The sequence below is a fragment of the Phalacrocorax aristotelis genome, chromosome 16 (genome assembly GCF_949628215.1).
Source record: "Phalacrocorax aristotelis chromosome 16, bGulAri2.1, whole genome shotgun sequence".
Lineage (NCBI taxonomy): Eukaryota > Metazoa > Chordata > Aves > Suliformes > Phalacrocoracidae > Phalacrocorax > Phalacrocorax aristotelis.
In genome coordinates, this window is record NC_134291.1 from 8,935,978 (window position 1) to 8,962,325 (window position 26,348).

The following is a 26,348-nucleotide window of genomic DNA, read 5'->3' on the forward strand; positions in this document are numbered from 1 at the left end:
AGCTCTTGCCACATATGGCTGGGTTGTCCTCAAAGGGATGTTTTCCCCGACCACATCAGTCACTTGTTACCTTCCCGAAGAGCTGCTAAACCCCCAAAAATGGGAATCTGACCAGAGAACTGTCGATAGCAAGCCTGGACCCACCGAGTTACCTGCAAGGGTTTCTTTTTTGCATTGTTTTCTGCTTTTCCCAAAGGAGAAGCGTGAAATGAGGCCGTTCTCATGGGAAATGAGTCAATGCTGTCTCGTTCTCAAGGGACTTGCCGCAGTCGCTGCCAGGGTGATGGTGTCAGACACCAGCTGCCGCTTCCAGTGTTCATTACTGGTCCCTGAGTCAGCGCCCGACATCCCACCTCAGGAGATGTTGTTGCACAGTCTGATGAAGAGGGGAAGAATTCCAAAACCAATTCAAAGTGCAATACCTGAGTGAGAAAAAAAACATCCCTGCAGTGGAAGTTTGCTTAGAAGTGTTTTAAATCTTATTCTCGCCCAACAAGGCTGGCAAAATCACCCATCTCTCTCTGCCACAGCAGAGCCTGTGATTCACATGCTGGGAACGAATTTCCCTTTCCCCAGAGGGCTCAGACCCCTCGCCATCAGCTGGGAGCAACAGAAATTCAGCTGCCCCACAAAGGCAATGGCAGCATGGCCGTTTGCTGGGCTGGTGGAGGAGCTTTTAATGTCATGTCAAGGATTTGACTCGTGTGGCTGGATGCTGCAGTAGATGCGATAGGTGGCCTGACCCTGCCTTTCAGGAGCACGGGATGCATGTGCTGTAATTACTGATGAGTATTTGTATTTGGGTTACTGCAAATTTCCTGTTAAAACTATCTTTGGAAGGAGCTGGGTTTTGGAAGGCTGTGTACACATACCGATGTTTCCTGCATTAGTTTAATGAAAACTAATTCACCGTTGCTGCCCCACAGTGAGGCAGAGCCAGAGCTGCTCAGGGGGTTTGCAATGCTCCTCGTTTCTACACGACCGATGGCTTTGTCATTGTTCACGTTAGCTTTTTCCTACCCCTGCCGTCCTGCTCGTATGAGCTCTGGGTGTACGCGTGTGTTACAAAGCTGCCCCCAGGGCCGGTGAGTGGGGATGCTCAGGACACTCAGAGGGTCGTAGGAGCATTTCACCTGCCGGATTTGCCCAGCAAAGTCGGGTTTTCAGGGATTGGCCTTTTAGTAAAGCTGTGCTTACTCCCTACTTGCCACTCGCGTGCAGCTCCAGGAAGCACGAGCACCCGGGCAGCCTGGACACCAACCAGTCGTTTCTCAGGTTACAGACCAATGTTTGGTCCACACCTGCGTTGTTTTCTTTTCAGCCTTGGAGACTTGATCCACCCCCCCTTACAGCACTCCTTATTCAGAGCGCTTAATAAAACTCAGTGCCCATAACAGGGAGGCTTCCAAATCCATACGCACCACTCCGCAACAATCCATATAAAGCTTCATTAAAGCATCAACATTTTCAGTGACACCCCCAGAAACACTCTTGTTTTAACAGGATTCATTTGCCTCTCCTACAGGTGTAACCATGCTTGAGACACTGATCAGGTGTGATTTCAGGAAATATCCATCAGAAATCGTTATAAAACACCAGCAATGAGTGCAAGGGCAGAAGGCCGGAAAGAGTGCAGGCCAGCAATGAGAGCATCCCTAAACTCCTTGGACCAGTTCCTGGTCTTTTTGGGATAAGTCATTCAGCATTCTTCCTGAGTGACCCTAACATCATTAAAAGATTGGTAATGAATTTCAGTCTATATAAATCACTGGGAAAACTATTACCCTCAATACAAGCATTATGCGCCTTTAATAATTAATGTCATCTAAACTGCTTTCCAAAACATGACCTTTTAAATCTGATTGCTGTGGCCAGAGCCATCCCTCATCCTGCAAGCAGCCTGTTTTCGAGCCAGCCCGGATGGCTCCGATGGGGACATGCTGGGCATCTTGGATGGGTCCCAGCCCTGGGACCAGACATGAAAGGGGGCGTATTGCCAGTATCTCTGCTCCTTTTGCAGAGGGTCAACAGAAAATGCCAATATTGAGAGCAAACTCACTGCCAGCTCCTCTTCTATCTTTTTTTCATTGAAGGGCACTGCCCACTCGCACGGTGGGACCTGGGCACTTCATGCCCTTTCAAACCTCCTTCCCTCCGGCGTGGGGGATGCATGAGCCGTGCAGGTTGGGGCAGCGGCGCCTGATGGCCCGGGCCACCGTCGGGCTAAAGGATGCAGCTGGCCAAGCTGCCGGAGCAAAACTCTGAAACTGGCACATCCTTGGCTTTGATTAGCTCAGTTTAGACCCACATAATTACGGTGGGTGTTTTATTTTAAATAAAGTATATAACTTCCATTCACACGTGCACCTTTGTTATTCTGTGAGTCAGAGCCTCTCGGGGAGGCTGGCTGCGAAAGGCTCTACACTTTTTTTTAAGATTTCACACAGCATGTGGGCGCAGAGATAAAAATAATGTTGCACCTCTCCTTGCTCTTCCTCCCAGGCAGCAGCTCCAGGCAAAGGGATGCGCAGGAGAAACAGCAAACGGAGTTTCAGCTCCAACAGCCCACAGGAGTGAATTCCTCTAATTTAGTCGTGGCGCAAGGGGGATGCGAACACCCTCCCTGGAGAGGGGAGAGCGGCTGGTGTTCATTGGTGCCATGAGCTTTCCCTCTTTTCCTACTTACAGTGTTTGAAATCTAAAAAAATAATAATGTTGCTGCTGGGACAAGGAGCAGACGTTGTACAAACGTGTGCTGACTTGCCGCGTAACGGGACCCCGTTGGAGCAGCCCATCCCAAGGCCGCGTCCCACTTGCACAGGAGCCGTGAGTGCCGCAGCTGTGGATCCCAAACCCAGGCTGCTGACGCCAGCCTTGCTATCCAGTGCCAAATCTGTCCCGCAAACACCCTCTCACGGAAAGAGAAAATCTCAAAAGCCTCTCTAGCAACCAACCTTTGGAAGCTGCACGGGGGCAGCAGCGGGTTCCCCCGGGGTTGTGCCATGGCGGCTGCACATCTCTGCCGTGCTCCGGCAGCTCCCTAAGCCTCCCCCTGGCCATGCTGCCCACGGAACGACAGAAAATAGCAGGTGCCAAGGCAGCTGGCATGGAGCATCTCTCACCTCCCACACAAGTCACAGCAGCTTCAGCATCGCGTCGCCGGTTAGTTGCACCTACCTGCTCTCTCTCCTCTTTCCTTGAGCAAACGCTGCAATTTTTGGCTGGTGCAGACTTTCCCTTCCTGTGCCCAAAACACTTCCTAAGCCTGGTGTACAATTAAAGCTGGTCGATAGCTGCTGTCCGGCGCTGGACCAGAGCCGCGCGCGGGCTCGAGCGGTGGCTGCCCGTGGGGCGGCTTGTCCCAGCCTGTTTGCTGGGCAGTTTTGCTCTCTGAATAAATCAGCGTAGAGCAAATTAGAGGGAGTGGGAAGGGAGGCAAACCTGAGGCTATCAGTTTGTGGCGCAGGTTGACAGGGCCAGGCCTTTTATTGGATAATGTCCTGGGTGCCTTCAAGGTGACTTCTGCTGGAAGGGAAAAGACCGGGGAAAAGGTTCCCTGCAGATGTTACCTGCAGGAATTAAACACTTGTAACTAAACGGAGATGGGACCGCATTACCCTGCTGCTTCGCTGACAGCCCAGGGAGAGGTGCTGTAAAGAATTGCTTATGGTCTGAGCTGTTAATGAAGCTTAAATCCCTCCTCACTAACAAGATTTGACCCTGGGTGCATCCTAAAAGCTGGCAGCTCAGGCTTCCATGGATCTTCATGCTTCCAGACTGGTTTTGAACATGGTATGAAAGGCTGCTCCAGCAGCACGAGGGTTAGCAGAGCTGCTGCAGCTGGCTCAAGCTCCAGCCCTGCAAAGACTGAGACAGCTGAAGAAGATCCTGTAATGTGCAAAATCCCACCTTGCTTCACTGGCCCCACATGTGGCTGTGGTGGAGGATCCTCCCACTCAGGGAGGAGACCTCAGCAGGAGATAGTGAAAAGTGGGGAGGTCAAAGTAATGCTGTTCTAGAGGTGCTGGGGTGGCACTGCATTGTGTTACATCAAATGAAAAAAGCCTGGAAAGCAGCTGCTGCAGGGTTCAGCAAAGTTTTGCCCTGAGTTGTGGATGGTGCTAAGAAGCTGCAGAGTACTATTTGTCCTGCCTACGATGGCCATGCTGAGCTCCTGGCTAGGAGGAGGGAGTTCCACTTCATCTTCACCATCTTTTGCTATCATCAGGGAGAGAGGTGTTATGAGCAAGGAATTATGGAGAGCTCCTAAGGAGGTAGGAGGGCTTGGCTGCGCTTCTGGAGCTGCACAGGGTTTTTGGGAGGCATCGCTGGTGCCGTCTTGCAGCCTGGCCCTGGCACGCGGGTGGGAAATGCTCCTGGTGTGAGTGCTGGCCTTGTGCGTGTGCTTTGCCACAGCAGAAGTTGCTGTATGAGACAAGCAGTAATGGAAAACCCATCTGAGTGTTTTAGCCTAAGTACATTTGCATCGAAGCTGGGCGAGGGGGAAAGAGACTAAAGCCCAAAATGTGTATTTCTAATTGATTATATGCTTGGCTGCTGGGGGCCTCTTACACTGTAATGGTTAATTATGTCGCTGGCTGTATGCGCTGCAGCCTTTATTCGTGTTGTATTCAAATAATCCCACACAGTGCCCAGGCAGCTAATATGATAGATTGCCTGTCTGGAGAAAAATGAAAGTCTGCTTTGCTTTGGGGTTCGTTTGTTTTGTTTTTAACAATATAGAGAAATGAAAAATAATGAACAGCCAATTACTGTATTAAAATAATGTACCCTGACAAAAGATGATGAACATCCAGGTCTGACCTGCCTCTTGTAGCTTTTTGACTTTATTTGTAGTTCCCTGCTGATTAGTTCCATCCCAGGGAAGCCTCCTCCCCCCGCGGCTGCTGGGGGTCCCAGAGGGCATTGCCTCTTCAGCTGCCTTTTTCCAGCACAGAATCCATTCTGCCGAGTCCCTGCTGTCTCTTTACTGTCCATCCCTGGATGGATTTGCTGCCTTCAGCTCTTCCTCAAATACAAACAAGAGGTGCTTGAGAGGTACTAAATATCTTTGGGGGTTGTTTTGAGAACTCCAGCTGTAAGGAAGGGTGCACTGGAAGATGCTTCTTTGCAACGCCAGCCAGCTCTTCCTTAGGGGGCTGAGAGATGAGCCCAGGAAAACATGCTGAATTCACTATAACGTAAGTATTACTGTAATTTTGTGTAAAGGAACATATGCGGGGGTGCAATCCCACAAAGACAAATAACCACTATGCTCTGGCTGCCAGCTGGGGCCCTACTGGGAGGCAGGTTTCCACCAGCCTGGATCTCACTGGGGTTTTGCTGTATTAGGCTCCACCATGTTCTGGTTGGAGAAATCAAAACTTGTACGTCTGCATCAGCTTCTGTTATTTCTATAATCAAAACAGAGCTCAACAAGCCAGAGCACAGGGCTCCATTGACTTCAAACAAGCCTCTAACCAACGCCTTTTCCGCATCTCATATCTCACTTTATTTTCATTTATTCTATTTAAGATATTCCTGTTTTGCTAACTGAGGATGTCTCAGGCAGAGATACAGCGCGTTTTAGCCAGAGCACTGGGAATTGTTGAAGAATTGTTGCAGTAAGCAAAATGCATGGGTAAAGCTGTGCAGAAACCGTACTTACTAAAGACCCAGTACTTACTAAAAGCTGAATTTATTAGACTTGTAATTAATGAATAGTTTAGTGTGTTTTCTGCTGCGAGACCTCAGCAATGCTTTACCTGGGAGCCACCCTGCTGTCTTGCACTGCTCCCTGATGGAGGAGCAACCCTCCCACGTGCAAAGCCCTTGCACAGAATAAGCTCTCGCGGCAGAAACTGCCATACAAACCCAAGCTTCAGGCGCTGCGATGGTGGCCGTGAGCTGCCCTCGGCCCTGCGGCCTGGGGTGGCAGCTCGCGTAGCAGGAGTCACCTCCATGGTGTGTGACCCTTTTCTCGTCCTTCCCTTTGTATCCAAGGAAGTGTCCCATTGCTGGACACCCTGATGGAACTGTGTCCTTATTCTTGGCTCTGCCACTCATTTTCTATGTGTTTTGGCTGAATCACTCAATCTGGCAGTAGCTTCCAGAGCCCACAGCAGCTGGCCCTGTGTCCCTCTCTCCTTTAGCCCTGGCTTTCTCCCTGCCCTGGTCCTAGTCCTGCCAAGCTGGCTTCCTCCAGTGCACTGGCTTGCTGCCCTCCAATCCTCCCTGTTGTCTGCTGTGTCCTTAGATGTGGATTTGTTTGACACCAGTGGCTGGAGCCAGTTTTCCCTTCCCCAGCTGCTAAATGAGTCGTGTCCCAGGGAGCACAGCCCACCCAGCACCGCCGGCCCCAGAGGGGCTGTCTCTCCAGGTGGGGGGTGCAGGGGGCTGGGGGTGCATGGAGGGGAGGATGCACGGAGGGGCAGGGGCAATGCTGGCTCCTACCCCCGCCCTGATGGTGAACTGGAGCCACCAGCTGGAGCTGAGGGACTGGGGACGGAGGGAAAGAAGGGGAGCAGAGGAAAAGGAAGGGAGGGGAATAGAGCTAAAGTGGGGGAACAAAGGGAAAGAGTGAAAGGGAATGAGGAAAGGAGGGAGAGAGGGACGTGGGGGGGGGAGGGAGGGAGGAAGGAGGGGTGGATGGAGAAAGGGAGGGAAGGGGAGGGAAAGAGGGAAGGATGGAGAAAGGGAAGGAGGGATGAAGGGAGGGAAGGAGGGAGGGAAAGGGGCTACGGAGGGAGGGGGAGGTGGGCTGTCCCCGCCGGCGCAATGTGATGCCCTCTCCTCCCGGGCTCTCCCGGCCCTCGCCGGCGCGGCGCGGAGCATCCCCGAGGCCGACGGCCGCGTCCCGCCGCCGGAGCAGCGCCGGTGGGTGCCGGGGTGGGAGGGGGGCTCCGGGCGGGGACACTTCCCGGGCGGGGGGGGGGGGGGGAGTGAATCCAGTCCTAGAAGTGGCTGGGGGGGGGGGGGGGGAGGGGTGTCGGTCCCGATTTGGATGCAAAACCCTGAAAGTTTAAGCCCGGGGGGGCGGTCTGGGGGCGCCGCCCGGGCGCGGAGCGGCGGGGCTTGGAGCAGGTATGTCTGTATTTTCCGTATCCCCACTGGAGTCAGAGCCGGCCGTGCCCGCGGCAGCTCCCCGGGGTGGGGGGGGGGGGGGGGGGGCGGGGCGCGGTGCCCCGTCCTTAGGGGTCCCCCGGCCCCCCGAAGCGCAGCCAAGCGCTGCAGGGACGGCGGGGGCCGGGGGGCCGGAGCCCCGGCGGAGCCCGGGCCGCTCCGCAGCGCTCGGGGGGCTGAGCCCGGCCCGGCGGCCCGGGGCGGCTCTCCGGCAGACCGCTGGCGGGCACCGAGGCCGTCCCTGGGGCACCGCGGGCGTCCCCGCCGTCACCGGTGACTTCTGAACGTTGAGCCGAGGAAAAGAAGTGTATTTTTTTCGCAGGGAATGTAAATGTGCTGGACGTCAGGGGCTGCCCGTGTTTTTCAGTGTAGTAAAGCCCTTGGAGAGGGGAGTGTGAATTCAAGAGAGGCTAGATGAGGAAAACCTGGTCTGGTTGTTAAGTGAAGTACAGTAGGGAGGAAAAAAATGCTGGATCATGTGTTACCATATGAACAGGCGAAAGGGGCCGTGGAGCCTGTCTTCGCTTCTCCACGCGCTACTTATTCATACCCTGTGAAAGGTGGTGAGACGTGAAATGTGGTATTTCAGCCACCACAGCAGCGAGCAGGGCGGGTTTCCGACACGCCGTTCAGCTCTTGATTAATTGCTTGGCATTTCGCAAAACTTCATCAACCCCTGACGTGTAATGCTTTTCGCAGGTTTTGGGGTTGGGTCTTCCAGGCGCAGAGCAGCAGGAGGCTCCTCGGCGGCGCCCGGAGAGGGGGTCTGACCTGCAGCGCCGCTGTCCCCACCGTGTCCCTCACACTCCCTGAACCTCTGCGGGGGAGAGGGCGATGAAGAGGAGGCCTCGCTGGAGCTGGTAGGTGGCCTCCACAGTGCAGGTGAACCTTTGGGAAGGGCAGCAAGGGCATTGCATTCACTGAAAATAGCACTACTTTAGCAAGAACGTCGAAAAGGAGTATTTCTGCTGAGTTTTGTGCAGTAGCAGCGGGTGCTGCTGGCGTGACCGGGCAGGCAGCTTTGCTGGAGGAGCGTTCCCACACTTCCATCACTGCTGCCCTTCAGTTTCACGAGTGCCATGTGTTTGGGTTCCCTTTAGAGGTTCATCTGCTGCTGGATTTTAGGGGCACAGTTTGTCTGTAACGTCACGACCCACGTAAAAAGCCAAAGTGCAGGAGAGTGGCTCTCAGCAGCCCGTCCCGCTGCCATCACGCCTTCCCTTGGGTGCCGTGCGGGTGCTCCACGTGGTGTCCAGGGGACAGAAATGCTTCTGTATGTTTATTTCTCCAATCCCTTGCTGTATTATTGTAGCTGTTGAATATATTCATTGAGCTGAATGAATCCCCACCTGGCAGCATCTGTACCGCAGCATTTCTAGCTTCAGCTTCATTTATGGAGAGGGAAGGGAATATAAAATATGAAAGGGAAATGATGCACAAGCCCACAGAGGCTTCAACGGTATCGGCAAGCTGTGAGCTGCGCAAGTGTACGGCTGGAGCGAGCGCCAGGAGCTTTTCATAAGTCAGCTGGGAAGATTTAAAGCCCTTGGTTTTAAGGTGGCATTTTTAAAACAACTGGATGATGGAGTTTAGGACCAAAGTTATTTGGGAGTCTTAATCTCCCTGAAATTAAAGGGGATTTCGGTTCTAGATGTGCTCTAGAATCAAAGCCACATCAATTTTATCGCTGTATAGCCACAAACTTCTGATGTTTATAGTAAAACATTTACTGGGAAAATGGAATTTGTCAAAGGACCGCATCATCAGGCTCAGAAAATGGGCTGTTACAGATGAGTGCAGTTTGTGTCTGGTCCCTTTGGAAGACAGGACTTGCAGCTTTTCCTTTATTGTGAGGGAGGTGTCGTTGCTCATCAGTGAAAAACCTCGTCAGAGCAGTGCTCAGGGCTGCGCTGAGGGGGGGTTATTTGAGCAGCACAGCAGATGGCATCTACTGACCCAAGACAACTTGCGGATAATTCACTTTCCCAGTCTGTGCCTGTCCAGCGCTGCTGGGTGACGTCCCCGTCTGCAGGGAGCAGAGGCTCAGGTCTGCCAGGGCAGGACCTTGCTCACCCTCGAAGCCCTACAAGTGGGCAGCCCCATGGTCCTGGCTTCTCCTCAGGAGGGACTAAACGCCTGGTTACAATAGGTGTCCCTTTCCTCTGTGGCAGCTCTGGCTGGGAATATCTCTGCTCACTCGGAGAGGCACGGGTTCTGTTTGGTAGAGGTGGCCTGAGCATGGGGTTGCAGCAAGGTCCCAGATGGGCATCTGTGTCCCGCCGCCTTCTCCAGCCAGCAGGACAGCAGACAGCAGAGCTGTGAGCATGGTGGGTAGAAACCTCCCCTTTTGCAGCAGTCAGAAAGTTGGGTGTAGAGACTCTGTATTGGTTTGGTTATTAAAAATTCAGCAACAGAATCTGATACCATAATGCCAAGCCTTGACGAGACATTCCAACCATCGCTAAGTCACGCGCAGATAGGAAGAGTTTTCCAGTCCTCCCTTTGCCAGGGCAAAGTCACTCCCTGGGTGCCATGTCCCAGGCAAAAGCTGAGCGCTCCTTTTGTTTGTAAGGATTAGCATTTCAGGGACTGAGATAGAATACATCACAGGAGAAACATTTTCTAACTATTTGGGAAATACTTAACTGAGGTGGTGCTCAAGTTGGACAGCACAGACCGCGCTGGAGCCAGGTGAGAGGCAGCGATGTGGGGGCCCACGGCAGGTGCTGGCACAGGGAGGGACAGGAAATCCTGGAGCATCGTTCATCAGTTCTCACGGAGTTACAGACCGTGCACATCCTGCTTGTCACAGCTAAAAGGCAACTCAGAGCCTGTTTTCTGAGAGACCTTCCCAGGACCATGGCAGGGCCTGGGTGAAGCCGTGGTGGGACTGGCAGCTGCTCTGCCTTCAGCTCCCGCCTTTTACCTGAGTCAGGGTGGATGCCATTGCTTTTTACAGGTACAGAGAGCTTTGTCTTTGGCATTGCCAAAATACCTGACCCAAGCTGGGGCTCTGCTTTCCTTTCTTGCCATCCCCAGCTTCTCTCGTGTCAGATTTCCCCTGGTTCCCGCTGCTGTGGTGGCTGAGCAGTGGTGGCTCCTGAGGGGATGCTCAGAGCTGCACTGGCTTTATATTCAATAGAAAATGGTCCTCTCTTGGATGTTGTTTGGAGTCCCTGGAAGGTGCAGATGGCCAGAAGCAACCCAGCAAACCCAGCCTAGACAACTGGGTGATTTGGAAGGTTATGTTAAATCCTTTCAATGCTGGAGCTGCTGCTTGGGAAGCAGCATGTCTCTTCTGAAGCACAGTAAAGGTGAGCTACAGGTGGGAAAGAAATTGGGACAAAACTGCCCTGTTCTATCCAACAACTGAGGGAGGGTGGGGATAGCTGAAGAGGAAAGCAATGTCAGCATCATGTGTGTCAACTGTTTTACAGTTCTTACTGTAAAATATCTTGCAGACCACATGGAGAAGAAACATCAGGTCATTATATAGGTGGTAGGAGAGGGCCTGCTGGGTGGTTGCCGCAGGGATCAGCTACACACAGTCAGACCAAGTTTCACTTGGTAATGGGCGCTGGCCTGGGGGAAGGATGGAGGAGTGAGCCTGAGTCTATTCCCTGTCCCCGCAGACTCTCCCAGGACATGGCTGTGCTCCCCTGCACTGACCAGGGCAAGCAGCCCGTGTCCTGAGGCCACGCCGGGCTTGGTACCAAGCTGTGCTCCTCTAACTGGGTCGTGCTGCCTGTGCCTGGTCTCAGGCTGCTCCATGCCCTGCACGGTTTTTCCTATCCTGTCTGCTGGGACATTTCCAGTTAAATCCTGGAAATGGCAATGAATCTTGCTAAAATCAGGGGAGGAGAAAGTTTAGTATCTCCAGTGATGTGTAAATGCTTATTATGTACTTTAAGATCACATAACATGACTATTAAATCCAACAAGCTACACAAAGAAAAGACATTTCCTATGTGAAGATAGGACCAAACTTCTGCAGCTGCTCATCGTCAGACCTGGAAAGCTTGTGCACGAAGACACCACCACTGGCATCTGAGGAGCTGTGACCCAAACCACTTAAGCAAAGCCACGTGGAGCAGCTGTTGTGTCTGGTAACTGGGTTTAATGGCAGCCACGAGTGGCACTTGGGTTAGTAAGATGTTTGCCTGAGGTGTGGATGATACAGTCCTCCTCAGCTTTCTTTATGCCATGGTTTCATACTCGGAGGCTTTGTGGTAAAGCTGGTTTCTAAGCGGGGAAGGGGAAAAGCAGCCTCCTGGCTAACAAGGCGCCTGCTTCGTGCTAGCAGTCATGTTTAATCACGCCGAGGGACAGAGGTTTCAGCAGCCATGGCCAGCACATGCCGCCTGCCCAATGCACCGCTTGTCCACAGCCTTCGGCGTTCAGAAACGCCAGTGGCGCTCCAGGGATTTCTTGCTTTCTCTCGTTTATCACACTGAAAGTGTTCATAAAAACACTCCGGCTGCCAGCACTGGCGAGAAGAGCTGCAGCAGCGGGGGAAGACCTGTGACGGGCTGCCCTGCCTCCATGGCACGGGTAACCAGGGCTTGCCTCTCCCTGCCACCAACACGGGGGAGGTGGAAGAGTTTTAATTAGCTCTTAATGCTATTTTTTACCTCCTGGTGCTGCTTAATTTAGCTCAAGCCGACATGCACTGATCATTAAGGGGAAAAGAAGGAAGTGGGGGAGTTGGCCCCTCTCTGCTGAGCAGCCTGGTGGGAGCAGCCTCATCTCCTGAAACCTGGGCTTTAACTGGGGCTTGTTCCTAGACCTTCTGTAGCAGTAAAAGTTTATAGCCCAGAGAAATTTCATGCGCTGCCATTCATAATTCACGGCTCCTGCAGGGCTGAGGGAAAGGCTTACGCTGCATTTGTGGGTTCTGTTCATACCCACTTCAGTTTAAAACAACATAAATATCTTATGGAAAAGGTGCCTGAGATCTTCAATCATGCTGTGAGCCGCCTTGCTGCTGGAATGACACAGAGACCTTCAAAAGCCATCATTGTGCAAGAAAGAGGCTTATTCTCCTCTTTTTAATATACAAGGCCATTGCAGGACTTTGTGCCATTTTAAATGACCATGGAAGTGAATGAGAACTAACTAACTGTTATAGATTTAATATTCCCCTAGACCAGACCAGCCTTGGTCCTGGTGTGAAGGGGATGCTGGCAGCTGAGCCAGCTGCTCTCCTCCAGCCACTGCATACGCAGTGAGATTACGTTGCCTTCTCTTATCCCTGCTGCTGAGTTTGCTCAGGCTCCCTCTGCGCCAGCCAAGATGAGCAGAAGGAAGCACTACACCAAAGCCAGAAGAGGGTCACTGGATCGTCAGGTTACTGGAGTTTATGTATTTAGGATCTGAAGTACAACCTGCAGTGTACAGCACGCAGGGGTTAATGGGCAAGCACTGCTCCGCACGGCCCATAGCAACGAGGTTTCTGCAGGTCTTATAGCAAAGTCCCCAGCCGGTTTGTTTTGCGGCACTAGATATTCCCCCTTTTATTCTGCCTTTGTAGCTCTTTGTAACAGAGTATTGAAACCAGTCGTTTGACTCATGTCCCTGACTGCGAGCACTCCGACACACTGCAAGTAGGTGAATATTGTACGTCAGCTTTGATATGCAGAGGGTGAGAGGGCATTGGGAAGGGATCTGCAAAGGAAAGGGATCTGCTATTTTTAGTGGTGTAAGATTTGAAAATATACATACATATATATAGTTTAGACCTGGAGACCTGGATTTGGGTGCATGGGCTTTAGCTGCTATTTCCCTCATGAGAAATGTACTTTGTGTAACAATTCTCTACAAAACCACAGGGTAGGAGCTGCCGGTGCGTGGAAGCAGAGACCTGCCTGCTGTCCGCCTGTCCCTGTGTCCCAGCCTTGCGCACCCCTCATGTGAGTTGGTTGGAGGTGGAGAGCTGAGGCTGCACCATCTCGTATGGTCCAGGACCTCTCCCCTGCCCACTGCCAAAGCCACCCAGCTCCTCCCAGAGCCACGCAGCAGCTGCAGCAGCCATCGAGGACCCTCCTCGCTGTGACACTCGCCTCACAGTCAGCCTGCCAGAACCTGAGCTTCCCGCCTTCACAGGAACACTGCAGGTTCTGCTTGCCAAAACATTGCTTCAGCCAGGGTTAGAAGAGGTAAGAGCCTTAAACGTCAAGAAAAAAGGAGACACGTGGGCGGGATGTGCTCTATATGAGGTCTGGGGGGGATATTTGTGGATCCAGAAAGACCACGTGACTGAACACTAGCTGTATGCACAGGGGCTGTGCCAGCAGCGTGTGAGCCGGGACCGGGGAGGCTGTTTGGTCGATGATGTTCTTTGTTGAAAGTTGCTGGTATCATCCAAAGCCATTAGTGTGAATGAGCTGGAGCGGAGCCATCGCCCCAGTGAGCAGGGCGGTGCGGACACAGCAGAGGTGGCTGGTTCAGGAAAGTGGCTTGTAGAAGGCTGTGGTAGGGAAATAAATCTCCACTGAGCTGCTGCGACCTCGGGAATATCATCTGAACTCCTTGCATATGGTGCTGGAGCTGAAGGCGGGCTCGGTTAATCAGTAACAACCACCCTTGCAAACTTGGCCCAGGCAAACATGTCAGGTTTTGAGCAGTCCACGGCAAAAAGACCAGAGCATGGTAAAGAAGGCAAGGGAAGAGCAGCTGTGGGTCAGCCTTGGGGATTCACTAAGCAGGCTGTGGGTTCAGTAGAAAAATATGGTATTTTCCATACAGCATTTCCTTCATGCTTGCACTGCCATGAAAGTCTTTTTGTTCAAGCTTGAAAAAATAACTTGGATAAGAAATGAATCATGGGAAATGCCAGGGAAAAGGGGGATTTCTTGGAAAAATTATGGAAGTCAAGTTTAAGGGAAAAATCCCAAGTAATCCCGCTCATAAAATCAGTCAGTAGTGAGCATTACAGTGTGTGGAGGTCACACATCGTTTCTTCCAATTATTTTTCAGGTGTTCCTTGTGTCTGTGACAAGCAGAACTAACAGGATTATGATTGCTGTGGCTCAATCTAGGCTCAAATAACTCATAACCAGCCGTCTTTTGGGTTTGGTTTTTTTTTTTTTTAAATAAAAGCCTCCCTGGTTCAAGAGCCTGTTAGCCCAGTGCACTTGATTGATTCAACGCTGCTGTTTCTGTCTGGCTGTAATGGCAGTGCTGCTTGCGGGGCTGGCTGTGCAACGCCGCTGTTAGCAGCCAAGGGGAAGCTTTCAAGTCCAGTATTGATCCTTTTGAAGTTTATGGCTGTTGGTAGTTGCAGTTACTACTGCTTGTTCAAACTGCCATGAGATGGACTGTTTCATTTCTTAATATCAGGCTAAACCTCCTCCACATCAAAAAGATTTATTTCTGTGCTTAATTTTTCCAATATATAATTTCTCTCTCAGAAATTGAGCTGACATTTCTGTATGACACTAACGCAGCTCTGTAAAGCTGCATTATATATTTCCGTCCTTCCCATGCAGCACGTGAGGTGGCGGGTGCCAGCAGCCCAGGACAGGGCTCCTGGCAAACCACGTCCCCTTCGGCCATTTCCCTCTCAGCGATGAGCCCAGCCAGGTACTGCTTTGCTCTGCAGCCACCCCTGCTCTCCAGCTGCTACATGGAAGCAGAGAAGTCTTGTGTTTCTCTCCTGCCTGAAGTACACCTTTTCCAAGCTTCAGGAGGGTCTGTTGCTTCCCAGGTGGTAATTCCAAACCTAAAACTATCTTTCCCAGTCACCCAATTCTCCAAGTAAGGCTTGTGGAGCTGCTTCTCCTGGGTCCTAGATGGAGCAGCGGGCAGTGCCCACACCGTCTTCTCCTCTTCCCCTCCTCTGCTGAGCTGCATACACCCAGCTGTGGCAAAATTCATCTCACTGTGTGCTCCTCACACTGGAAAAACCTTCGCTGCAAAGTGATAGAGCATCAGTTTGGGTCAGCTGGATGCAGGCTGCGTCTTGCATGCACTGTTTTAGGACTGAAGCATTTGTTCCCCTTGGGTGCTCCATAAGCAAAGTGGGAACTGCTGTACTCTCTGAAACCACCTTTCTATTCCGTTGTGGTAATTAATGACTAAATTAGGCTTTTCTGGCTTTGCCACGAGGCAGCCAGGGCGGCATGGCGCTGTCTGAAGGAGGGTGACAATGCGGCAGCGGCCTTGGCCAGCCCCCCAGCACGGTCCTGCCTGCCCGACCACTGCCGGCTTTGAGAAGTTTAGTTCTGAAAGAGCCACTCTCCTTGACCTATTTAATTTTGCCCATGTTCGTGGCCTGCATTGTGTCCTGACGAAGAGATTGTGCTGCTTGAAGGCCCTTTATTTTTAGCCAGCCCAATTTTCTTGTCGCAGCTTAGTGCGAGCTGGTCCTTTCAGTTCAGCTCCATCACAGCTCACGCTCTCCTGCGTTTGCCAGCTCTTACCCAGGTCCTTGATGTTCTTAGTGCATCGATCACTCACTCAGTGGGTTTCCTACTCCCCTTCCACCAGGCTTCGTTCCTCCTCCTTTATGTTCTGCTTAGCCTCTCCCACTGCTCCAGGTCCACGGCTTAACTTCTGATTTCCCTTGGCTGCCCTTGGCTTGCAGCAGGGACCAGGCTTTCACAACCACAGAGGCAGGTCGCCAGGCTTGCCCTGGATCCCAGCACCCCTCCACAAACAAAACCTTCCCTCCCGTCTGCTCCGATAACCTTGGCTGTGCTTTCCCTCCTCACAGATGTCGGGAAATTGGAAATGATGCCCTAGCCACGCAAAAATCAATAGCTGCCTGCTTGGCCTGGCTTAGCCCTGCTCTTTCTACCTTTACCCAGGGTAGGAGGGAGCACTGTTTTCTGCTGAACTCAGAGCAGTGATTTATTGATACACCCCATCCTGTCCAGGCAGTTGAGCAGCAATATATTTATTTTAACCCGGCCCATCCACGTGCCCCGGAGCAGGGGCTTGTGCTCAGTCTTAGTTCACGGAGGGGTGGGCTTAGAAATCTGGACCAGGATAATACTTTCTGTGACTGTGGAGCGATAGGTAAGGACTTCAACTCATGCCTAGAAGTGGGTGAAGTGTGTTAGGAACAAGGCCAATATTCATTTCATTTTCCAAAGGGGTCAGTCCCGGCAAGGGCCATGTGCAGTTTCCATCAGAAGCTATGGCTCCAAGACAAAAAGAAATTCATTATGAGGACTGCAGATTACATTGCAGGCTGCCTTTATTATTCCCTGGACTACTACCAGAAGGCACAGTGTGATCAAAAGAGCAGGAAGAGCTCTAAGGTCCTATTTCTTGGAAATCTTTGGGGCTATATTCATTTAATTTAAAATAACATCTCCTGTTGGAAACTGAATAGCATCACCTTTTCAGCTGTAGGAAGCGTGACACAATTGGTAAAGGTTACTGGGGCCTAAATCCTTGCTGAAAATCAAGGCTGCTCCTGTTTGTGTCCTTGAAAAATCTTTCTCTTGGGAACCCTGCTAATTCTCCAGGTGCTGGACATGGGGGAAGGTTTGCTCCGAGCAGCTGCACTGCACCATCGCTGCCTCCTGTCCCCACCACATCGGGCTCGACTTTTATGTGCCAGCAAGATTGTAATAGGGATCGCTCTCTAATGCAACCATGATTACATGGAAATTGAAGTGTGAGAGAGAAAAGAAATGAGGCAATTGAGAGGCATGATTCTGATGCCCGCCCCCTCTTCCTGCCGCTAGCGTCGCCCCAGTGACCAGTATAAATGATGCCAAATGGGTATATTTTCCAGTGCCTGGTGCTGATGAACAACAAATCACAGGAAATGTTTAGCTGTTTCCCTCTGAATGACTTTATCTGGTCTTTCACATACTCCCTACTTTGATTTTTGGCTCCTTATTAACAAAAAAATTTACAGGGAGTCTGTTTGTTGATCCATGAGCCAAGAATAGATTCCAGCTCCTTTTACATTTTGGCACCAAAATGCCAAGAGGGATGAGATGCCCTGTAGTAAACACTGTTCATTTTGAGGCGGCAACTAGGAAGTATGGCTCTGAGGGAGAAGAACGGATGATCCAGAGGATCTTTGTTTGGCCTGATCATATTGCTGGATCACATGAGATCTATAAAGAGCTGGGAAATGGCATATTGCCATCCAATGAAGGGGTGAAGCGGGGTCCTAACACCTGCAGCTTTGTGCTGGTCTCTGCCCCTGAGAGTAGGGTTGCTGTCAGGCTGTCACGGCGCAGGGCAGCCTTTGCAGGGCATGCTTCTCTACCCCATAACTACTAGTTCTTCGTTAGCTGTTGCCTCCTAATTCCTTAGGGAAAAAAAAAAAAAATAACCTGGGCATCTCTTCTGCACATCTCACTCCTCGTGCTCCGAGCAGGGAGGTGTCCCTCCTGGGAACACATCCTGTTTTTCTTGAGCTGAGGGAAATATTAAATAAGAACATTAAAAATGAGGCTTGTTAGCAAAGCCAAAGGTGGAAAGCTTGCAGTAGCATGAGCTGGAGCATTTGCTTGGGCTGTCTGTAAGTGACAGCACTCCCTTTCCCGTAGGTCGCTACCTTCTGGGAAATGGCTCGGTGTGAACGTAGGAAGAGCCAAATCCTTAATTTCATATGGGAGAGAATTGTCAGAACTGTTGCAGCGCTTGAGGGTGCAAGTACATCTGCTTCCTACCAAGATGTACTTGTCTGCTTTGGACTGAGGGTAGGATGCGATAAGAAGTGTCTCTCCCTTTCTCTCTTTCGCTCAAGAATTTGCAACTCTTCCAGCAGCATTCCCCACTTTTCTTTTTTATTGCCTCCCAGAGCAACGAGCTAGAGGTGCAGAGAGGCCTTGGGTGTTGCATCTGGTCAGTAAATACAGTTATTTGGACTCCACAGTAACTACAAGTTTCCTTCCCGTCTGCCTTGTGTGAAACTTGCTGCAGGGTCAGCACAGGACCGGGCTGCTGGGGAGCTTGGTGGTGTGCATTTGTGCTATGGACGTGCTAGGGGTGGGCGCTGCAAGAGCGCAGAGCTGCCCGAGAGAGCTCGGCTCGCAGGCAGTTCAGCGGCAAGAAATAACTATCACTGTCGCCGTATTAATCATGAGGGAACTTCGGCAGAACATTATCTTTGGAGGCTTTCGAGTGTAGAAGTGCAAGCTGTCAGGACTTTTAGCATTTCCGAGAGTTGCTGCAAGGAAGTAAGTATTAATATACTTACCTCAGAGGTACAAGAAATAAATCCCTCCTCCAGTCTGCTCACCCGCCTGGGCAGGTCAGAACAGCAAGCCGTCATCTCCCAGCCCAGGCAGGAGCCACATCTCCCCATTTAATCACTAAATCCCACCGCCAACAAGACCTCTCTTCCAAAGACCCCGTTCACCAATGCGAGCCATGATAGCAAACACCGGCCGAGTGCATGTATGGTGGAGCTATTCCTGCGTAGGTTCAAAAGCTGACGCCCGGGGAGGCGCACGACATATGTGCCCCAGCTCTACTGTTTATCCATCATTATTTTGGGAATTGGTGTTTCAAATGAACAGTGTGTTTAGGAGGACTCTGCCCTCCTTCCCAGGCAGTGGGACGCAGTGGGGGAATGCCGTGCTCTGCCCCCAGCCCTCTCCCAGATGTTGTCCCTTGAAACTTCACGTGGTGTGAACAAGGCTCGTGCAATTTTAAAGGGAGCCTAAGGAAGATGCATCCTGCTGCTACTACATTAAATATGGTAGCTTTTGTTGTCGAGCTGGATTTATATTTTTTTCCCCTTATTGTCTGCAGTGCTGAACAACAGCAAAACGTGCCTTGGAAAATAGACGTGACACGGCACTTACTGTGATTCATACTGCCTTTATAAAAGCAGTCAATATTGCTATCTGCCTAATTTGCACTCCCCGGAAGACTGTCTCTTTTGTGTGTATCTTTTCCTTCTTGCCCTTATTCCTCTAATTTTTCATTTCTGTGGCTTTTTCCCCCCGTATTAATTGCACTTTTTCTTTGCTGCACCAAGAGCTCTGGTGACATTTTATCAGTCTGCAGGGCACCATGAGAATTGCTAAATTCCACAAATTAGTGAGAATAAAATTTAAAAAAAAAAATCCATCCATAAGTGACATGGAAGATGATGGAAGTGTTTTTTGCCTCCTTCTGTAATGTTTTCCCAGGGCCTGACTGCAGCTCTCTGGCCCCATTTCGCTGCCTCCCCTGAAGCACAGCCCCGTTTGGGCCAGTTCAGTCTCTGCGTTCAGCCGACACCGGTGCTTGCAGCTCTGATCCAGCAAGCATAATAAAAAGTAAAAAAAGGCAGGTTATTGTGTCACACTACTCTGCTTTGACGCATTTGATGATGTCATTCAGCATGCATAAATGTAGCATGGTTTTTGCAAAAACAGGATCTTGACCCCCTAGTGGGTAAATCTTACCCTGGAAGAGGAAGAATGGCAATACTGGGGGGAGCGGGGTGGTGACCAGAGCTGCTCGGGAGGGCGGTTCGGTCTGGCAGCTGAAAGTACTTTTGTTGATCTGTTAATGCAGTGAACATGAGCCTCAAGAGGCTCCTGTGCCGAGGAGATATGGCTGGTGCTGCTGCCCAGAGATAAGGCTCGGAGGACGGCAGCTGCTGCGGTTCAGCTACATCCTTGGGGAGATGAGCGCCGGCTTTGGCTGGAGCAGCAGGAACTCACCTGCAGCAAATAAAACAGGAGCTGATGAGCTGCTCCCGGCCATCCCACGCTGCTCCTGCCCTGGCACCAGCACCCGGCGTTCAGCACATCCGCGAGCCCTGGGCTGGCGTGGGGCAGCAGTCGGGTGGGATTTGGTTCAAACCCTCTATCTGTCAGGGCACGCCGTGATTGTTTTAATGGCTTATTTCAGCATGACCTAAATATGCAATTAAGGGCAGAGAGCAAAGCTTGGACACATCCATTCCCCCAAAAAGCAGTAGACAGCTCCGTGCTGATGGCTATGTCCCCTCTCCGCGCAGCTGTCCCCACCGCCGCCTCGGCCCCCCATGCTTTTGGGAATGAGTGCCTGTGGCAGGAAGGCGCTGACCCTGCTCAGCAGCGTGTTCGCCGTCTGCGGCCTCGGCCTCCTGGGCATCTCCGTCAGCACCGACTACTGGCTCTACCTGGAGGAGGGCATCGTCCAGCCCCAAAACCAGACGGCGGAAATCAAACTGTCGCTGCACTCGGGGCTTTGGAGGGTCTGTTTTCTGGCAGGTATGGGTTCCCTCCCAAAAATGTCCCTGTAAGGTGACGTTTGCTGTGTGTCAGCTTCATACCATGGGAAAGAGCTGGGGAAAACAGGGTTTTTAGAGGCTGTACCCATCTTTGCTTCCAAAGTTAGGCACAGCCTGAGTAATGACATCACCCCATGCCCAGCTCTAATAGTCAGATGGATAAAAGTGCCTTTGCACGCAGGCTTTGGGTGACTTCGGTGCTGCTGTGCCAGACCCCGCTGTCCCCCCATCCTGCTCCATCCGAGCGCCTTGGGCAGCAGCTCAAAACTTTCCATTTTGTCCCTGCAACATTTAGATTCAGGTCAGCTGGACCGTTCCCTCCGTACACGCCAAGTTTGATGAAGTGACTTGGCTGCAGGGACGGAGTTGAATAAAACCCAAGGGAATGGGAATCTCAAAGTGACCGACCTGAAATGTCACAAAGTTTCAGCTGCTACTTTGAAAAAGTTGGGGGAGCAAGGCGCTCTGACACCACCCCTGGGGTGACCTTAAATCCTCTGGCTTCAGGGTCCATGTTTTTGTGTACAAGGGAGTCCTTTTGTGCAAGAGAGATGGTAGTTGAGAAATGTCTTTCTTCAGCCCCAAACACTGACACCCCAGATGGAAGCAGCACTAAAAAAGCAAGACTGTTTTTATGCATGCACTGAAATTAATTTTAAAACCACTCTCTCCTCCACCAAAAATAAACAGACATACTGCAGGTGTGACTTGGTCTGTGTCTGCCGCAGGTGAAGAGCGTGGCCGGTGCTTCACTATCGAATACGTCATGCCCATGAACATCCAGCTGACGTCTGAATCCACAGTCAACGTCCTGAGTAAGTGGTTCGATGGGGTCTCACTCTTTGCATCCTGCAAAGCACCAAAGGGTCACTAGGGGTCCCCCCAAGAAATCCCCTTTGTGTCCTTGCTGGAGAAGCACCTAGTTCCTTGACAGTGCCACCATGCAAGGATGTAACTACTTTTTTTACTATGTGAATTACCCAATATGCTCATAAGCTTTTGGGGACATCCCTTCCTAATGGCAGAGGCTCTAAGCTGTACAGTTTCCTGTCACTGGCTATTCAGCGCTGATGTTTATGGAAGTGTTTGGCTTTATAGTCGCCTCCCTGTAATTTGCAGCTGTATTTATTCTGTAGCAGTCAATTTTACACATTGCATAGTGTGATAAATTGAGGATGGAGTGTCACAGCTCTCACAATGAATTCTTCAGTCATTTCTGATTTAATAAATAGATTTGTCCAGGAAACAGTTGTGCAGTGAAGCTAGAGAAAAACACAGGTTCCAATAGGCTTTTTCCCCATGTAACACTTCATGTAGAAACCCTCAGAAATTCAAACACTAGCAGACATTTCTGCAGCCAGCCAGAGTTCCCTCTTTACTCAGCTCGTTAGCACAGAGGGAAACCCCTGCCAGGGCCTGGGGAGATGTGCAGGGGCAGCCACATTAACCAGGAGCGAGGAAGGACACGACGTGGTCAGAGAGCACCAGGGCTGTAGCCGTCCCACCCGCCCGAGCCCATTTCTTGTGCTATGTGGGCAGGATTGACCTCTGCTCCTCTCCCACCAGAGATGATCCGCTCTGCCACCCCCTTCCCTCTGGTCAGCCTCTTCTTCATGTTCATCGGCTTCATCCTGAGCAACATCGGCCACATTCGGCCTCATAGGACCATCCTTGCCTTCGTCTCGGGGATATTCTTCATCCTGTCAGGTGAGCTTTGCTAGCCAGGTTTTCTCCTCAAAATCCTTGAGCATGGAGCATGTTTGCTTTCGCAGCTGCTGGTGCTCTCCTAACCCACTCGTGGTGACTCCTCGTTGGCGTGACCACCCGCGGGGGCTCCCGGCTCGGCCCCGCAGCCTGCTCGGGCTTTGCAGGATGGAAAATCATGTGGTGCAAAGCTCGTCTGTGGCAGTGGTGAGGAGATGTGGGGAAAAGCACCCACCGCCCGTGCAGGAGCGGGTGCTGGGGGAGACGATGCCTCTCATGGTACATCCATTGCAGGAGAGACCTGAAACTTCAAACTTCTCAGCCAAGATGTTTTTACATGAGACAAGTGAATGTTTTATTCATGGTGTTGTGCTAGTGTTAAACAAATAGCTGTGACAGCCGAGCTTTGAAGCCAGCTCCTACCCGGTGCACACGGACTTGCTTGAGCAGGTAATGGTTTGAGTGAAATGAGAGGAGTGCCCTGGGTTAGCTCAGGAGGAAAGTAGCCTCTTTTCCCAGTTATTTCAAGCACACTTCCACAGTTTTACACTTCTACCCACAAGTCAGGTCTTAAAGGGAGGTGCTTCTTCAGCAGCTTCATCCCTGAAGCGTTTCCTGCTCTCCCTCTCCTCGGTTTCTCCCCAGGTCTGTCCCTGGTGGTGGGGCTGGTCCTCTACATATCCAGCATTAACGACGAGATGCTGAACAGGACCAAGGACTCAGAAACATTCTTCAATTACAAATACGGATGGTCATTTGCCTTCTCTGCCATCTCGTTCCTTCTCACGGAGGTACTTGGGAGCTGTCACTGTAATGAGTATATCCCGTTCCGGGGGGGCAGGGAGGCACTGAGGCTGTGGGCAGAAAGAGGACTCAGATGGGGTTTAAGGGTAGGCTATAAGAACAGATATATAGTATGGTGGGAAACATATACAGTGAGGACAGGCCCCAAGCCTGGAGCACTGATGGGGCATTTGATCACGATTTGATGCCGAACATGGATGCAGAGGAGGAGACGTGGTTGTGCATGTTATTTACTGCAGGAACCCGGGGCACAGGGCAGTGAAGTGACTGTCTGGGAGCCCTTGTGCATCGTCAGCAGAGCAAAAAAAGCAATTTATTCTTTGGTTCTGTTTTGTTGGTGGTGGAGAAGGCAGCTGTTAGCAGGGTGAGCGTCAGGCTGTGTCTCTCCCCTGCAGAGCGCCGGGGTGATGTCTGTTTACCTGTTCATGAAGCGATACACGGCCGAGGACATCTACCGACCTCACCCCGGCTTCTACCGTCCCCGTCTGAGCAACTGCTCCGACTACTCGGGCCAGTTCTTGCACCCGGACGCGTGGGCGCGGGGACGCAGCCCTTCGGATATCTCCAGCGAGGCGTCCCTGCAGATGAACAGTAACTACCCGGCTCTGCTCAAGTGCCCCGACTACGACCAGATGTCCTCGTCCCCGTGCTGAGCCCGGCCACCCCTGCACCCGCTCCCACCCAAGAGCCGACGGTCGCCACCTCCTGACTCTGTCTTTTTTCTTTTTTTTTAGGCCACTCTTTCAGGGCAAATCTCTATTTATGGGAGCATAAATATAACCAGAGAGATTGGTTATATAACCAAAACGTAACCCAAGCAATTGGGATATTTTCCTTTCTTTGGTGTTTTTGGTTCCTCTTTTATTCTTCCCTGCATAACTAAAAATCTCTCCAAAGTCCTCTTGTTTCAGCTCATCCTACAGAGCAAACAGCAGTTCTGCCTGGGGGATAAATCCAGGGCTGGACCTGAGAGCAGAAAAAAGAAAATAGAGTAGAACTAAGGAGAAGAAAAAAGTGGGGTTTTTTTGGTTTAGGTAGACTGCAAAACTTTCTGCATTTGCGTGTATCATTTAATTACAGATTTATCAGCCTAAGCCAGCAGGCGTCAGATTTGTGTAAATTTCCAAGAAGTAGCCACTACTAGAAAAATACAAATTTTGTCCTGATTGATATCTCTTGCTGTTGGATATCACTTCTAACTAGGCTGCAATGGGAAATAGCCATCTTTCTCAACTATACCTCAGCAGGCTTAGACATAAGCAGGTGGTTGTTTCTCTACAGCCACTTGCAAACTGTTGCTTAAATATCCCATGCTACACTGGAGGCACTACAGCCCTGGGGTGTCTGGGCTGTTGGGGTGGCTCAGCACCCAAATTTACTCCTCCATCCCTGGAGACCCATGGAGGTCTGAAGAGACTGGGAGAATTTCAGTGCAGTATTGAGTGGAAAAACTACTGAAAATTTTCCCACAGGAAACATTAGGCACAGGATTTAGGGGAAATTATTGCCAGAAGTGCAAGTTATTTCAGTAAAAAGCGAGTTCGCAAACCAAACGCAAACTTTACAGTGGTGCAGCTGAAGTTAATGGCACTAGTCCACCATAGCAAAGTAGTTGGCTTATATTTCATTTTTGGCAAGAAAATGGTATTTTAGCTGCTTTGTGTGTGTGTATGGACCTTCTTTTGAGGTTTCATTTTAAAATTACATAAGATGCTTTAGCATTTTGGTCTTAGAAGACTTGACAGCTGCCAGGGTGAGAGCATCACTGATTGAAAATGAAGGGCAGGGAAGGAGAAGGCCGCGTTCCCTTGTGTGCTCCTGTGCAAGCTGCAAGCTTGTCCCCTCTCAGGAGAAAGAGCTTTGTTCAAGTTTTATTTCTGTTCTTGTTATTTTAAATCTTTCTGCAAAATTCCTTTCTGCAAAACAAAACCCTCCAGGGGTTTTTGGTATATTTGAGCTTGTTTTGTCTTACTGTAATTAAAACAAATAGAATACATGCACTTTTAACCTCATTTGTAGCATACCATGTAATGAATTTTGTTGTTATTTATTATTTATAAACTGCTCCGAAGTAGGGTCCAAGTCCTGGCGCAGCATCGACTCTGACGCCTGTCCCATGGGACCTCACTGCAGGCAAATCTTGACCGGGGTTATTTCCTCTCCAGTTCCTTCAGATAAGCAAGTAACGTGTATCTAGTGTATATCTAATGTCACTGACACCTAATTTGTTAAGTTTTAAAACCAGGGCATTTTTTTGTAGTCACAGTTTTATTTACCCTTAGTTTTTATATTACCCCCAAGCATCTGTTTTCTCACTTTAAAATCCAGTTTGTAAGTGCTACATGACAGGTTTGCTGCTGGGAAGGTTCAAGCAATAAAGCACAACCCAGCCCTACCATGCAGCGACAAAGTTTGCTGGTCCTCATCTGTTCGCCCCACCCAGATAAACCATCGGTTTTCCACTAGGATCTCCGTTCAGTGTGAATTAGGCTCCAAGAAAGTGCTGAGTTCACAAGTGACGATCTTGCATTTCCCAGAGCCCGCTCTAGTTTGCTGGCCTTGATGTTAGTGTTTTCTGGTGGCTCAAAGATAGTTGCCTTTGCATCTTCCCCGTGATGGATCCTTTATGTTCTCAGCCCTTCTTGGAAGGGAGACCTTCAGGATCACCAAAATTGCTGATGCCCAGAGGCGCAAGGGCTGTCCCACACAGCTACATTCCTCCACACTGGGGAGTCATTTAGTGCAGTTAATCCTGTGCAGCACCATGAGACCTCCCTGTCCCCAAATGGAATTTTCCTTTGTACTGATTAAATACAGAATTATTCATTTTATAAATTAAAATGTCTGCCTACATAAGCAGAAGACATGAAAAAAAAACTTCATGCCTTCCTCAAGGCCCCAGAAGATTTAGCAGAGTCTAGGGGCAAATTAGAAAAGTAATTATTTTAATTCATTGGAGAAATTGTCATCATGTGGCTGCATTTGTGAGCCCAGGAGTTCACACATTTACGCAGTGAGAACAAGCCCTTCGTAAGTGCAGGACTGACAAAATAAATCTGTCAAAATAAGTGCTGTTGGTTCAGTAAATGCTGGCTTTGGGCAGGCGAATGTGGCGCTTGGTAAGGCAGGGACAACTGGGTGTGCTGCCGGATGGCATTGCTGTCCGTCTGACAGTGCCCGGCATGACAGCAGCTCTCGGTGTGGAAGGCTACGGGCCTCTAAATGCAAGTATCACACCTTCAATGACTGTGGAGAAACTTCTCCAGAGCCCCTGAAGCACAGAGACACGGGTGTGGCGTGGGCAAGGTGCCGGGGTGAGCTGCAGAGCCCAGCCAGCCTGCGAGGTCGTTCTCCCCGAGCATCACCCCGCGGCTGATGTTCACAGCAATAAGTGCTCAATAAGTGCTTGACAATTGGACTTGATGATCCTAGAGGTAATTTCCAACCTTAATGATTCTGTTTCAATAAATAATTGTAGTACCCCCTTTGGACACCTACTCATTTAAACCCCTCTCCTAGTCCTCTGGCATGGTTTCAC

General features: G+C 50.8%; 1 protein-coding gene across 3 annotated transcripts; it reads left to right on the forward strand.

The window, feature by feature from the left end:
• The first annotated feature begins 6,764 nt into the window (after positions 1–6,764).
• On the forward strand, positions 6,765–24,806 carry CACNG5 (calcium voltage-gated channel auxiliary subunit gamma 5). Of its 3 annotated transcripts, XM_075111252.1 has the most exons (9): positions 6,765–6,876; positions 7,822–7,982; positions 12,653–12,725; positions 12,951–13,277; positions 20,048–20,282; positions 21,031–21,117; positions 21,869–22,009; positions 22,652–22,797; positions 23,206–24,806. In XM_075111252.1, the coding sequence occupies exons 5-9, from the start codon at positions 20,075–20,077 to the stop codon at positions 23,461–23,463; spliced, it is 840 nt and encodes a 279-aa protein (XP_074967353.1). In that variant the 5' UTR covers positions 6,765–6,876; positions 7,822–7,982; positions 12,653–12,725; positions 12,951–13,277; positions 20,048–20,074; the 3' UTR covers positions 23,464–24,806. The 3 variants fall into 3 exon arrangements, with proteins under 3 accessions (XP_074967353.1, XP_074967352.1, XP_074967354.1); XM_075111251.1 differs by having other exon boundaries at positions 12,653–13,277; XM_075111253.1 differs by lacking the exon at positions 12,653–12,725.
• Positions 24,807–26,348: the final 1,542 nt, after the last annotated feature.